Source organism: Catharus ustulatus, chromosome 3 (genome assembly GCF_009819885.2).
Source record: "Catharus ustulatus isolate bCatUst1 chromosome 3, bCatUst1.pri.v2, whole genome shotgun sequence".
Taxonomy (NCBI): Eukaryota; Metazoa; Chordata; class Aves; order Passeriformes; family Turdidae; genus Catharus; species Catharus ustulatus.
The window spans coordinates 112,713,968-112,726,801 of NC_046223.1; the positions used below are offsets into that span (position 1 = coordinate 112,713,968).

A 12,834-nucleotide genomic window follows, 5' to 3' on the forward strand; every position below is an offset into this window, starting at 1 on the left:
TTAACCTGAGAACATCCAGTGCACAAGGTGCCAGCTAAACCCAGCTGGACATGCCAATCCCAGAAAAATCACCAGATTGCACAGTATTCTGCAACACACAACATGGAATCATTTTAATAAAGAGAATGCCAACTGAGAGAGGTTTCAACACCAGTTACTTGGTGAGACACAAGGAGAAAGTTTTCAGCTTTGTTGTGGATCACTTTGAAGTCTCCAAATATTTTACTTTTGACATTGAAGGATTTTGCACCACTTTGTTCAGTGTTTCCCAATATTTCAGTGGGATAAGTGCATCACTTGGGGCTTTTGCTCTGCACAGTATTTGGTTGAAGCACTAGCCCCACTTGAAACCTGTCCCAGTATGGAGCAAAGTCCTCCAGGTTTTATGCTCGTTTTGTAAACTGAAGTGATTGAGTGACACAAAATGTGAAAACTTCAAAGGCTTTTCAGTTTGAATATTCTGCACAGCTGTTGTTTAGCATTGAATATGGAAAGAGAGGATTTTACTTGTGAGATACTTGGTGTTGTATTGCAAAACTGCATTATGTGAAGTCCTCTGCCTTCAAGTTGATGAAAGCAAACAGTGCTTACTTCAATGAGTAACACCATCTGTTTCCATGAGACACTCTTAGGGGAAAGATTAAGAAAAGAAGGAAACAAAGAGCTGTGCTTTGCTGGGAAACATTTCTATTTTATATTGAAGCTCTGACCACTCAGCTTACATATATTTCTGTAGGTATACATGCACATATACTTTGTTGTTAATTTACATTCATTTAGAAGGAATGTGGCCAAGTGGAAAGAGCTCTGGCTGGACTTAAAAAGTATTCAATATTTTCTTATCTCTGTCAATTTGCCCTAGCTGATGTTGAAAAAGTAGTGACCTCAAACATATGACTGTGCTTTGTCCATGTGGGAAGTGGCAGAAGTGCAACAGGGCCTTTTGGAGAGTGCTTTGAGACCTTATGGAAAAAACAGTAAGAAGTGAGTAATATTAGTAGGGTTAGAAAGAAAGACTAGTCTTAGAACATTTGTACTAATAAATCTGCTTGTGACTGTGTAAACAAACAAGGCTTCAATCCTGCATCTGGTTCTCAAGCTGAGAACTCTTCCTGGTCCAGCTCTTCTACTGACCAGCCTTTGGCTGTTGATGGTTTAATCAGCAAGGAAGAGGTTAATGGTGCTGGGTAGGAAAAAATAGAAAAGCATTACCAAAAATCAGCCCTGGAAGGAAGCAAGAGCAGCACAAACAGCATTAAACTGGGAATCATCCTATCTGGGTCCATTCCCAATTACCATTTATGAACTGGGTAATGCTGGGATCACAAAACTGAATGACAAATTACTTCCTTTCTCACTGCCTCAGTTTCCCCAGTTGCAGTTGTACTTAACTGTACTTTGGGAATTTGCATGCATGTTTCAGATATTACAGAGATTATTTATGTGCAGCAGAAGGAGAGGGTCTGCAAGAGAGTAGCATAGGAGGAGAGAAAAATGCACTTAAGTAACATAGTCAAAAAGGAAGACTGAGGTACAGCTGTTAAGCATCTTAGTGAGATTTCTCCATAGTTAATCTGTGGAGGGAAAGAGAGCAAATATTCTTGCAAGCTAAGAGGTAATGCTGGGCTGCATCTGTACTGGCCTATTCCCACTTCTGGGTGGCTTTGGGGACAAGGGATCCAAGAGAATGTGTATCATTACATGTGTTATTACCTATCCCCAGACACTTATTTGAAGACATGGATGGATTTCAAGGGCTGTTACCTTGTTGCCTTGATTCACGTTTACCCCATGAGACTGTCCATGACAGACATCCTTTATCTGTGCTGTGCTGGGACAGGTGGCCTCTTTGCCTTCCAAACACAGCTGATGTTCCCACATGCCCCAGGGAATAAGGGCATTATGGAGATGGGCTTTAACTGAATTGTCTGTTTCTCAAAGGCAATTTTTTTTTCTTTTTTGGCAGGAGTTGCTTTCTTCTTTCCTTTTGGAAGGCATCTCTACAGACTTATTTAAAAACAACGCCCTCAGAGGACAGGACACTGATGTAAACTTCCTCCCCTTTGGTTTGATTTTATTCACAATAACCTAAAGGGCTGCTCAAGCACGCTGCCCATGTTTAGCCTTAAACCCTTTGTCACCAGTTTTTTTTTTTTCTCTTTTCTATATACTGAGTCAACCAAACCTAATTACCCTTTAATCAGTAAAATCAACACCTGCTAACAGGGTGGGCTCTTTTCAGCAAATAGTGCTTCCCTTTTCCAGAGGTTGATAAATTTCCAGGGGTCCTATTGTTTCTTTGTCCTGCTGATAAGGAGCTTTGACTGATAATCTGGTAATGGGTATGGTTATCTCATGCCTGTAAGACAGCAGTGGTGAATCTTCCTCTTGGCAAGGGCAGCAGAACTAGGTGAGACAAGAATTATACATAGATGCCAGGAGTCAAATCTCCTGGTATTTTCTCTTTACAACTTAGGTCAACACTGGAAAAATATGGGTCAGAGAGATTTGGCAGGTGGGATTAAAGTATCAGGTGAAATAAAGAGCAAGGCAGCCTATAGAAGTTCCTGGTTTTTAAAATCTTGCTTAAGCAGCCCTCTGCAAAAAAGTAAGGGGGCAGAATTGTGTGCAGAGAGAAGGGACTGGGGCTGGATTGCACAGAGCCTGTTGGAGCTCAGGCTGTGTCTGTGATGTCAGGACAGCCCAGAGCCACCACTGTCCTTGAGGAGACTCCTCTGCAGCTTCACTGGAGACTCAGTGTGGGAAGAGGTGTTGTAGGAAGGAGGTGCTTAGGTGCAGATCAGGCCAGAACAGCCTCTTATTCCTGTAGTCATGGATGGGATTTGAGCTCAAACTCCAGATTTACCACACTACTCATCCTCTTTGTGGCTGTTTGGAACTTGAGCATGTGGCCTTTTGGGCAGAGGGCAAACAGGGCATGGGACAGTTACACCTACACGGGACAGGGACTTACAGCTCCCCTTGGGGTCTGCTTCTAGCACAGAGACCATCCCAGGACAGACTTCTGGTGGAAAAAAAATTACTCTGGTATTCATGGCAGTACTCTTGAAAATGTCTTTCACATATAATCAGGCAGGCAGTCTGATATTCATCTGAGAACAGCTGAAACATCGTTGGAAATTTTAGAATAAAAAACACTTTACAAGTTCACTCAACTCTGGAAAAAGCCCAAGCCCTTTGCACTGACGTTTCTTACACTTGTTTTTAGCTCTAAAATCAATGTTTTTGGAGAGTTTCACTTAATTCCATGTGGAGGAAAAGGACACAGGAGTAAAAACCACTTGTGGTTTTCCTTGGATGTTTCCATTGAGGTTATTTTTGCTGGATGGGAGCTGCAGCTTTGTTCAGCAGCTGTGTGTGAGCTTGGCCACATCTCCCCTTGGCAGCCCCACACAGTGCAGCTCCTTAGGTTTGAACATATGGATACCCAGGCTGCTAAATGTCTGATGTTGGCTTTGCTGTGAAATACATCCTCCTCTGCACCAACACTCAGCTTCTGCCCTAGCCTGGATGTGTGGGATATGTCCATTATTTACATGCAAACATATCCCTGAGCTGCAGCTGAGGCTGGGGACCAAAGACCAGGACCTCCTTCCTGTACCAAGGGACAACAGAGTCCACCCATCTGTTTGTGCCCCCAGTTCTCAGCTCTTTCAAATTAGCATGACTGGCTTGTTGCTGGCAGGATATGGATGAAAATCAGGCAGGATCAAATACTGGATGTGCTTCCAGATGAGCTGGAGCCTTCCTTTAACTCTGCAGGGTGAGCAGTGCTCAGTGAGCATCTAGGGCCATGCTAGCTGGAGGTTAAAGTGATTGCTCTGGAAGGAGCCAGGATCTCAAGGCCAGGTTGGATGGGGCTTGGAGCAACCTGGTCTAGTGCAAGGTGTCCCTGCCTGTGGCAGGGAGGCTGGAGTTAGATGATCTATAAAGTCCCTTCCAACCCAAACCATTCCATGATTCTAAGAAAACCACAGGTCCAGTTCAGCTCAAAAACCCTCTGTTGAGTTTGATGTAGGACAGAGGGGTCCAGTGGGTTAGAGGGAGCCTGGCATGGAAAGGAGAGTTTTGGATATGTGGCTGATACCAGTCCCAGTCCTGCAATGAGATCCAGGAGGGTTTGATCCTTGGGCCTGTGCAGTCTCCTCCACTGTAGGATCACTCTCAACAGGGCACACAGAACTGTCCTGTCACCAGCCTGGCAGGACACTGCTGCTCACACTGATTTCAGCAGCAGCCACAAATACCCGTCATACCAGAAATCCATGTGATTTCAGGTGCTTTGTTTTGGGCTCCCTCCTTTAAAAACTCTGCTCATCCTCCTGTCTGTCTGCACAGAGAGACCAGAGCCTGCAGATCTAATCCAGCAATAGCCGGGCTCCCCCAGCCCAGCCCCGGTGCTCCCCTCTCCCCAGTGCCCCCCAGCCGCTCGCAGTGCCGCAGCTGGACAGCTGCGCTCCGGCAGCCTGCAGCGCATTAGGGCACAGGGGAGGCTTTTAGGACCCTGGGAACTCCGCCAAGGCTCAGGTAGGTCTGTCTCATTCGTCAGCCGGGATTCATTCACTCCCAGGGATGTGTGTGTGTGTGTGTGTGTGTGTGCCGAGTGCTTTTCCTTCCCCGCCGCTGGCTGCGAGCCTTCCAAGCCATGGGACTAACGCTGTTCTGCGGGCGATGAGGAGTGCCGGGCAGGGGCACAAACTGCTTTCCTTTCCTCTGCAAGAAAACAAGCCGTGAGGACACCTAAGGATGTGCTGCCCAGATGTGTTTCCCACCTCCACCTTTCTCCTAGCACTCATGTGCTTGACAGCTTTCAGCAACTTTGCCAGGACTTCTGCAGACTTCTCAGGTAGGGAAAAGTGCCGATCCTTTCTGTGCATGGGGGCTCTAATTCCAGTGCTCAGGAGCAGCTCAGGGAAAGGGGATGTGAGCAGATCTGGGGTAGTTATGTGGGGAGTAATATTAATCTTTTAAAAATAAGCTGAAGTGTGTCTTCCGTGAGAGGATTTTGAGTTTCTTAAAAGCCTTTCTCAGTAATTAGCAAAACTATTTCAAAAGAGTTAGTCTGACTAACTTCGGGAACAAGAAAAAGAATAGTGTTAACCTGTGTAAGTTTGTAGCAGGAATGATACTAACTTGTGTAAGTTTTTAGCAGGTTTTGTGCTGTGTTTCTCATAGGAGCGAAAAGAGGTAGATTAGGAGACTGGGAAGGTTTAGGACATAAATTAAAGTTAACATAGCAAGCTTAAATTATTTTGTAGTGGGCCAGATTCCCTCCTCCTAACACATAGCTCCTGATTGTTGCAAAAGCCCCCTGAGCTGCGATAAAGGAGGTGCATGCACAAATTACATTCTGAGCCTGGGTTTTCTTAAGATGCATGAAAGTATCTAATTTTTTAATATTTTCTGAATCTAAAAATGTTGATAGCACTTCTTTTGAGTCATACACAGCAGGTGAGTATCCAGCACTTTGAAAGTCTGGAGTCCCATGTAAGTTTTATAACTCTATAGCTGCATTAGTCACTTAAAATTGTGTTTCTGCTTCTGTTCTTTCTGGATGTGCATGTGGATCTGAGAAAACATAACAGATTGCAACTTCAGCAGGGCTGTTCAGTTTGCTTGGGAGTGCCCAATGAGGGCCACTTTTCTTTTTGGATATTGGTTCTAATTTTGGGTCTTAGTGTGAAGAACTAGCCTGGCATACTCTCTAAGGGTGTTTTGCAAAACTCTTGTAGTGGATAAGAGCTGCCAATTATAGTTTGCTGATGAAAAAGTGTCATTTGCAAGGGTTGAACCTCACTGGACTTGTGTTTCAGCACATCCCAGCACTGCTGCTCACTGCCTGTGAGTGTGCTGTGAGAAATTTGTGTTAGAAAGGAGGAGCTTGTGGTGGAGGGTGGGAGAAAGAATATATACGGTAGCTGGAAGTCTTACTGTGAATGGAAGGGGGCTGGCTTGCCTGTGTTCAGTCTCTTTTAGGGGCACATCAGTCCTGGGGGCTCCCATTCAAGGCAGATCTGCCTCTGAATGGAAAGGACTGAGGCATTTCCCTGTTTCTAGTGTGCTTTTATCCCTTTCTTGGCACTGAGCTTTCTCTGTGCTCCTGCTTGCAAGCAAGTTGGTGCAGAAGGGGTGCATGGAGTGGGCATGATGGGAGCAAAAGCTGCAACGGGGGAAGGAGTTGTCTTTCTGAAATGTAGATAAAGTTTTCCCAGCCAGGCCAAATTGCCAAGCGTTAAAATGTGTGCAGGTGTCCCAGGGCAAAGGTGCTTTACATTATGTTTGTACAACATAGCTGGAACAGTGGAAGGAAATTTGATAGGCTTCAGTGGTGCTGGCAGGGGGAGAAGATGCTGTTCTTTTTTAAAATGGATAAGAAAGTTGCTGATAACAAAATAATGTTCTCTGTAGCATCCAGCTGAACTGTCATGCTTTGGGAGAAGAGAGGTGGCTTAAATCCCTGTGTGTGTGTGTGGCCAGGCTGTGCTCTGAAGCAGGGTCTGCAATCCCCACAGCACAACCTCCCATGAGTTTCCATAACTGTTGAAACTTTCTGCCAGGTCCAACCTATGTTTTCTGATAGCAGGCTTGGCGAATGTCCCCAGTTTTGTTGGACTTACTGTACCTTGCAGGACAGGAAACATGATTTGTTGCAGGAAAGGGCTGTACCCAGTGTGTAACAGCTCAAATATAGTTTTGTAAGCTCAGGAGCTGAGTAACCACGAGATGAAAGGGGGTAGGAAAAGGTACAGCATTTCCCAAATAACACTCTATACTTTCCCAGCACATATTGCACTGACCCCATTCACCTCCTTCCAGTGCATGAGGGTTTGCAGCATGTGCCTCTCTGAGGGAGCAGCAGCCCAGGACATTCTTCCTACCTGATGGAGCATCTTGTTTGTCACTGTTATCCCTAGAAGTGAATTGTCAGCTGGCTTAAGGAATGGAAAGGGGGCAACCTTTTAACATTATTTGACTGTAATTGTTTCTGACCTGTTACACACTCTTCTATACTTCAGCATGTCCTGAATTCTTCTCTGGCATGACTGGAACTGAGCAGGTGAACATCTTTGGGGAAGACTTTTAGCTTTACTGTAGCCCATCCCACCTAGAGGTGCTGCATCCAAAACTTAAATTGTCTGCACCCCAGGGAGATGAGTGGATTTGTATTGGTATTACTGCTGAGGAATGTAAGGCTTGCTGTGATCCCACAGAGGTTTCTGCAGCAGCTGGTGCTGCAGGGAGATGACACAGCTCTTTGGGATGTAAAGGCCTTTCCAGCTTGCAAATGAACAGCAGTACTGTTCAGAGACAGCAGCTGATGCTCTTTGGGGAAGAATGAGGGTTTAAAACTCAGTCCTGTAGACCTTGTATGGCAGCAAAACCTCTCTGGCTTCTCAGTTTGGTTTGACTCAGCATTACCAAGGATGTGCTGCTGTTTGTAATAGGTCAGGACTGTGTGGATGTGGCCAGACTGCGTGGATCCAGCCCTGGGAGGAAAGCTCAGGGTCAACCAGTCTTGAGCTCTAAGCAGATCATAAGTCAGCAGCACTGGCCTGACTCTCATGCTGCAGCTCTGCAATAGGGCTGGATAAAAGACTTTCCAAGAACTTCACACCCCACCACATCCCACTGCTCCTCGTACTCTCCCACTGGCTGGGTCTTCAAGGGATGTGTCTCCCAGCTGCAGGAAGATTTCATTTTTATGTGGGTCATGCCAAGGCACACCGAGAAGGTGCCCAGAGATGAGGTTAACTGAGTCTCAGCTCTCACAAGAGAGCACAAGCAGGGCTGTGGGGATTTCTAATCCCTGAGCACACAGTCTCACACTGGGGCTCCATCCCTCGTGTTTGAACAGCTCAAACGCCACAACGTGAACATGAGCAGTGCATGTCCTGCTGGGGACTGGTGCAATCTGAGATGTAAGAATTCAAATTCCTTTAAAGTGAAGTATTTGAACTATGTGAAGAGTTTTGAAGTTGTTTTCTTTAATAGTTCTTTAAACATTGATGTTTGCAGCAGGGTGTGGGGGTAGGAAGCAGATCCTGAGGGAGAGAGTGGAGTTATCAGGCACTTTGCAGCCACTTCTTAAGAAGACCTGGACTTTTTCTCTGTGGCTGCTTGTAGAACGGACCCTTGGTTTAATCTCATCCTGTGATCTGTTCTTGTGCTCAGGACTGTTTGAGGGTTAAAATCTGCTGTCTTGATGTGTCACTTACCCCTTTTGCTCAAGGTGATATTGAGGACTGTGATGAGGTGTGGGGTAAGAATCTGATCTTTTGAATCTCTGTACGTTATCCACAAACCTCTAGTTCTAATCTCAATAGCAGCAATAAATTCTCCAAAATCCTTGCTGTTTGGTAGAAGTTCACCTTTGTTTTAGGCCCTTTCTCATTTTATTGAGAGTCCAAGACAGCAATGCCCTTGCCCTGCCAGGGGAAGCTGTGCCATAGCTCCTCTGTGTGGGCTCTGGGAGGCAGTGATCCATGTGCAGTGATCCATGTACAGTGCACAGGCCTGGCTCCTCAGAGGGACAAGGTTAATGAAAATGGGGCCAAAAATAGGCTTTGGTGCTAACTTTAAATGCAGGCATTGAAAGCTTAGTCAACAGTTATTGCTCTTATCCTGTGTGGTCTCTGCTCAGCCATGATGTTCCTGTCTCTGAAGATAAATCATGCAAACACATGTTGAATTTTGCTCTGCCCACTGCTGCCAAGGTGACCATTTAACTTCCAGCTGCATACCTGCAAGGAATTAAACTAATGTCATTATCATGCCGTGCTCCAATTCTCCTCAAGGATTTTCCCATTCATTAGCTGATTTCAGGCATGTTGGGCAGAAGGGTAATGGCATCAGATCCGTGGTGATTGCCATGAGTTTCATGTTAATGGAGACAGGTCCCTCCACTACTGCAGAAAGGGTTGTGAACTCAAGCATTTACAGACATCAGAGAATCCACTGCAAGGACTTCAGCCACAAACTTAGGTTTCTAGGCATGGGAACAGCTTGGCTGGAAGCTCGAGCCTTTTCTGACACAGGAGACCCCAGCTGAAAGAAAAACCAGCCCCAGTAGTGCTGCTCCCCTTGGGCCTGCTTTAATGTTCATGTTCTTTGCATTAGATTTTGGCACAAGCTGGATGTGAGCAGCGCTTTGCTTAGGGGAGTTGACCTGGCATCGAGCCAGATGAATACTGATAAATCCCATCCACACCCTGCAGGTGAGCCCTGGGTAGCTTTTGGAACCTCTCCCTGGAGGCCCATCTCGGTTTTGAAAGCACAAAGATTTTTGTTGTTGTTGTTGTTTTTATTGTTAGTGGTGCTTAGTTGGGTTTTTTTTCTCTTTTCCCCAAGAATATCAGGTTTCAAGTGAAAGCTGCTTTTGCCACCTCCCTGCTAATTGGCTCAGTGTGTTTGTTTGAGTGATGAGGGCTGGAGTTGGGGAGGGGAAAGGCACTTCTCCCTGATTGCATTTAATCAGTCTGTAATAAAGGCAATTTGTTTGACAACTCCATTCACCAAATTATCATCAAAATCTATATGCTAACAGCTTCTGAATGCCTAATAGCCCTGAATGGGGCCATGGTGTCAAGGGGGATCCAGGTTTTCCATGGTTTCAGGCTATAAAAGAGGGCATTTTCAAGAGAAAGTCAGATACACCACCACACTGGAAAAGAAATTGTAACTCAGTAATGAGGGTTGGGTTTTTGACCCCAGGGGCAGACAGACATACTTTAGACTCTGGTTAAAGACTGGGCCAGATCCAGGCCACCTCCACACCTTGTTTTGAGGAAGGGCTCTGAGTGATGAGCTAGGATGGAGCTCAGGTTGCTGCTTAGAGAGGTCCCTGCCCCAGGTGATCTTTTCCTCCTCAGCTGGAGGCTGTGTGTTCTTCCCCATCCATCACTGCCTGGGCCGCAGTCTGGCTTACTGAGGGCAAACTGCCTGTGCTGGGTCTAAAGAAATTCTCCTTTTCAAGGCTGACAAAATCCAAAACCTCATCAAAGGTGTTTTAAAACCACTTGGTCTCTTCTGATAATGTTCTGGAGATGTGGCTGCACAGGATGGGAGCTCAGGGGGGTGGCTGTGTCTGGGAGCCACGGCTGAAGGGTTCTCACAGGGGGAAGCTGCAACTGGGATTTGTGTCACATATGTCTGCTTGCCAGTGGAAAAGAGTCTAAAGAGCTCAGCTGGGAGGTGTTGGAGGAGGAAATCAGTAGGAGCTTGGCATGAAGTGCCAGATCTGCTGCTCTTGGGAGGGCAGGGAAAGAATCAGTACAGAGGCTGGGGCTATTTTGGAACAACTGAGAGAGTTGTTCTGTTTTATCAGTGGGGATGCAGCTTTATGGTATCAACAAAACCATGTTACCAAGACCAAATACCATGTAAAGCAAAGATTCAGGTTTCTGTCCACCCCTGTCTGGAGGCATGCTCCAGGAAACACTCTGGATTTCCCAACAGTTGTGATAAAAATATTGAAGGAGGGCTCTATGCCTGCTGACTGTAAAAATACTCAGCATTTGCTTTAACTGACAGCTGAGGGGACCGAATTGAGCTTCAGGATGACAAACACGTGTTTCCAATTCCTTGTGTTTGTGGTCCTGGGCAGTCACTGCTGTTACTGCTGCAAAAAACCAGCTGCTGGTTGGTGTTTGTGGAACCAGGGAAAGGAGACACAGTCTGGGAGGGATGGATGGGGCTGCTGTGGGTGCCAGGGTGTCTCATGAGGGGTCTGTGTGAAACCTCATGTATGACTTCAATGAACCAATGACTTCAAGCTCCAGAGCCATGTGTGTGCATCTGGCTCCTGTCACATGGAAATCCACTGGTTTAGCCATGACAGATGTCAGCAAGAGCAGGGGACCTCAGGGATCCCCACATCTGTCTGATGACTGGCAATATTTTTATTGTATCTAGTAACTGCAGTAGTAGATTACTACTAGATAGTAATAATCTAGAAAACAATTACTTTTGTTAGCACCAGGAACACTTTAGTTAATTAGTAATGTTAACAAAAAAAAGGAAAAAAAATACTATGGTAATTTTATTAACTTCAAAGTATCCCAGTATCCCACTAGATGCACAAACTATTTGAGAAAATTTTCCTTGCAGCATTCTTCCTATGTCTCTGGGTTATCAGGTGCTGATACACAAATGCTACAGAAGTAAAGAAAGCTACTCTTTATATCCTCAGGTAAAAAAAATTCCCTGACTTAAGGCACTGTGAAAGCAGATTTTATGTCACAAATAGTTTGGTCAACTAAAAAAAAAAAGGGTGAGAATTTTGACATATCCTTTTTTTCAACTGAGATACTTGGAAGCTGAACTCACAATTTAATCTGGGGGGTGGGGAGAATAAGCTTAGTCTCTGCAGGAGGAGAAAAACTGTGTATTTACACTTGGCACTCGTGCTGGTCCTTTTGTTGATGCTAATTTAAACATGGCCTGATCTCCCAAAGTGCTCGGTGTTCAGAGCTGAAGATTGGCCTGGGCTGTGTTTAGGTGGGTGTACAGTGATTTAGTTGGCCAGCACCAGGGCTGTTTGTATGTCTGATTTGAGACTGACTGCTTATGCTTGGCATGTTTGTGCAGGTATAGATTGAACTTTCTGTTTTGTGTTCCAAAATAGCAATCCCAATCCCTGGGGCAGGGACCATTTAAAGCAGCTACCCATTTTGTTTTGGTTTTTCACGCTCTTGTAATTTCTTTATACAGATTGTGTCCCTTGAAAGGTGTGTGACTGCGTGCAGGAACAGACCCAATGTGTTCCTCAAAGTGGTTGAGAGGATTTTTGGTCAGGTTAGTTTGGTACAATAGTACAAGGCTCCTTGTGTCCTTGCCAGTGCTGTGCCTCATTGATCCAGCATTGCTGTTGTCTGGGATTTTTGTGCTCTTTCCAAAATACAGCCACAGGCCCAAGTCTGCTCAGCTGTGAGGCAGCTTTGCTGACTTGCCAAGAGCTGTGCAGAATGAACAGAAGCACAGAAGTTAATCCCGACTCATCTTCTTGCAGATTAAAACCAGCGTAGGAGTTCCAGTTGGGAACATGTTTAAGAGAGCTGCTTGGGTTACCTGTTGTTATTATTTATTTACTTAGCTGCTCCTTTTGCCTGAGGATGGATGGTGAGTTGTGACTCTCAGCCTGGGTTTGGGCTAACCCCAGTGTGCCTGGCTCAGCTCACTAACTGAGGGTATGAACTCATTTGTAGTAATTAAAAGGATGAATGTCTCCTCTTTCAGCATGTGCAGTGCCTGGCTGCCTGGAGCCCAGTGTGTGCCTTCTCACATCAGAGACAATGATGTGTTGTTAGTTCTGGGTTGCACAGGAAAATAAATCTTGGCTGGGTCTTTTCAGATATCCTCTGTGCTCTTGAGCTGTGTTGGTAGATGCTGTGGTGTCAGTGTTGATGGGGCTCCTTTGGGTGCTGAGGCTTGCTGTTCAGTAATCCCTCTTGGATCCACCTGGGTCCTTCCATGAAGATGGAGCAGTGTGTTTGCAGTTTGGGCAGTTTGGGCAAACCCCCAAAAGCTCAGGTGTCAGAAGTGTGTTTGAATGAACAGATGGATGTAGGTGCTTCTGAAGAATTTGCAGTAGATGTTGTCCAAGCATTTTAGTGGGCAGGGGAGCTCACATCCAGCTGTTGGCAAAGTATCCCACATCCTTAAGAAGGAAGAAGAAAGATTTAAAAAGTGTATTTCTTTTTTTTTAATGTTACATTTAGAGAAGGCCTAGAGATCCAGAGGAGATTCATCAGCCTTGTACAATCAAAGAACCTCACTGTGTACTTTTGTGCACCAGCTTTTGACCTGATATCAATA

At 45.5% G+C, this 12,834-nt stretch overlaps 1 protein-coding gene across 2 annotated transcripts in view; it reads left to right on the plus strand.

Annotated features, from left to right (window-relative positions):
* Window positions 1–4,683: 4,683 nt before the first annotated feature.
* EVA1A (eva-1 homolog A, regulator of programmed cell death) overlaps window positions 4,684–12,834 on the plus strand; it is a 202,705-nt gene continuing 194,554 nt past the window's right edge. For both annotated transcript variants that reach the window (XM_033053701.1, XM_033053702.1), the window contains exon 1: window positions 4,684–4,867. In XM_033053701.1, the coding sequence (XP_032909592.1) occupies window positions 4,768–4,867 (100 nt within the window). In that variant the 5' untranslated portion in view covers window positions 4,684–4,767. The remainder of the gene's footprint in view (window positions 4,868–12,834) is intronic.